The 2,509-nt window shown below is 42.8% G+C and overlaps 1 protein-coding gene across 1 annotated transcript; it reads left to right on the forward strand.

Annotated features, from left to right (window-relative positions):
• The first annotated feature begins 332 nt into the window (after positions 1–332).
• Positions 333–1,261, forward strand: LOC117658015 (olfactory receptor 10G6-like). The gene has a single exon (XM_034406144.3). The coding sequence runs from the start codon at positions 338–340 to the stop codon at positions 1,259–1,261; it is 924 nt and encodes a 307-aa protein (XP_034262035.3). The 5' UTR covers positions 333–337.
• The last annotated feature ends 1,248 nt before the right edge of the window (positions 1,262–2,509 follow it).

The raw sequence follows: 2,509 nt of genomic DNA on the forward strand, positions 1-2,509 counted from the left end.
CAACACTGGAAGTTTTTAAGAAGATGTTGGATAACCATTTGTCTGAAGTGGTGTAGGGTTTCCTGCCTAAGCAGGGGGTTGGACTAGAAGCCCTCCAAGGCCTATTATTACTCTACTATTCTACTCTATCTTTATATGCAGCTGCAAAAGGAGTTGGATGTGGAAGCTTCAAGCTTCCCCTAAGACATTTGAGCAGCCTTTTGGGGGATTGTTCAAGGCTGAGGGGATCAGCAAGGAACAAAGAGAGTGGTATAGAGACTTTAAGCTTATTGTTTTGCCCTCTTTCCATGATTGATTATACCCTTGATTTTTATTTATTTATTTTTTGGTTGCACAGATGGAAGCTAAGAATCAGACTTCATTGAATGGGTTTATCCTTGTTGGCTTTCCATATCCCGATAGTCTGAAGGAACCTTTACTTATCTTCTTCCTACTCATCTATTTAATGACACTGTTTGGCAATCTTCTGATCCTGTTGGTTGTTGTATCTAATCCCCATCTCCACAAGCCCATGTACTGGTTCCTTTGCCATTTGTCTTTTCTGGACATGACAGTCTCCACCGTGATTGTTCCCAAGGTCATTGCAGGATTTTTAGAAGGTGGGAGAATCATATCCTTTGGAGGCTGTGTCTGTCAACTCTTCTTCTTCCACTTTTTGGGTTGCACAGAATGCTTCCTTTATACATTGATGGCCTATGATCGCTTTCTGGCTATTTGCAAACCACTCCATTATGGCAACCTCATGAATCATAGGACGTGTCTCTTCCTGGCCATGGGCACCTGGGTTGGAGGATGCCTTCACTCCATAATGGAGACAGCCCTTGTTTTTCGCTTGCCCTTTGGTCGGGAAAACCGGGTCAACTATATCTTCTGTGATATCCCTGCTGTGCTGAAGCTGGTCTCTGCTGACACAACCCTCAATGAGATGGTAACCATGGTGGATGTCGGTCTTGTGGCCACCACGTGCTTCCTTCTGATTTTGACTTCCTACATGTACATTGTTTCCACCATCCTGAAGATCCGCAGTGCCCAAGGTCGTAAAAGGGCTTTCTCTACCTGTACTGCTCATATAACTGTGGTGGTGACCTACTATGTGCCCCTTGTCTTCATCTATCTGAGACCAGGATCTCAGGATCCACTGGATGGAGTGGTGGCTGTCTTCTACACCTCACTGACTCCACTTTTGAATCCCATTATCTATACGCTGAGGAACAAGGACATAAAAGCTGCCCTTGTAAACTTGTCGAGGAGATCATCCTAAGCTGGTTCTGTGAACATTTCTGGAATCTCATAGAGAGAATCTCTAGTGGCATTGCCATACAACGTTGATTAGAGGACTTCCAATTCCATACATACATTTTATAGGAATTAACTTGTAAACACAGGCACCATGTAAGTCATCTTGAGATTGTTTGGCTGGGGTGGACATAAATTCAAATTCAAATAAATAAAAAGAGAACTGGATGCCATCAGCGCATGATTATTGACAATCCAGTTAATCAAACGATGCTTGTTGTTACATTTATTGCTATACAATGTTGATTGGAAGACTTTTAATTCTACAAACTCTACAAGAATGGTTTCCTATGCATTAACTCATAGGCATGAGCACCAAAGCTTTTAAGAGGAGGCGTATCAGGGCTCACCCAGTTCAATCTGTTTTTCGTGATTCTAGCTGATTTTCAGTAACTACTTGCTTACTTCTAATTTTTCATAAGCTGAATCAGAAAAATATTCCGTCCATCTTAGAAAAGTCCTCATCCTTTTCTCTTCTTATGCCCAGAAAACAAGCTCGGGATCCAAAAAGATCTTGACAGAGTTGAACAGTAGGACATATCCAACAAGATGAAATTTAATGTGGAGAAAAGCAAGGTTTTGGGGCCATCCAGGTCTCAGGAGGATTTCCATTCCCATAGCTTGTTTTCTTGCAGAAATTTCATTAGCCTAACTAGGTAATATCATCCGTGCTAGTCACTGATTAGCACTGAACATGTTACCTAGTTACAGGGGTTGGGATTCTACCAGTTTAGACCGGTCAGATCTGGAAGCCATCTTTTACATTTGGGCCTTCAGGCCTGCCACATTTTCTACTGTGGGAAACTGGGAGGGGGGATTGCACAGAGTATGGGTGATATACAGTCAAAATAACATTTTTTTCTCAGAGAGTCAAGACCACCTTGCCCTGCAGCTGTGATGATGTGACTGAGAGAAATTTCCAGTTTCGGATGGTGCTTGATTGGACCATGTGATGGACATGTGGGTGGTGGGCAGGGACTTGAACTTTCTTTGGGGTAGGGAAAACCTGGACACTTTCAGATTTGGGTTTTCCCAGATGTGCCAATATGATACCTCTAATAAAATGGAACTTTGAGGAAACTCAAGTCTCGGAGTCTTCTTTCATTGGGGGGGTGTTACTTGGAACCCTGACACAAGGTTTTACATCTGGGCAGGAAAAACCAAGGTTACAAGTTCAGATTTGGCTTACAAAGAGTAACTGTGAGAGGGACTC

This window comes from Pantherophis guttatus, chromosome 4 (assembly GCF_059756535.1).
Source record: "Pantherophis guttatus breed Tessera chromosome 4, ASM5975653v1, whole genome shotgun sequence".
NCBI classification, from domain to species: Eukaryota; Metazoa; Chordata; class Lepidosauria; order Squamata; family Colubridae; genus Pantherophis; species Pantherophis guttatus.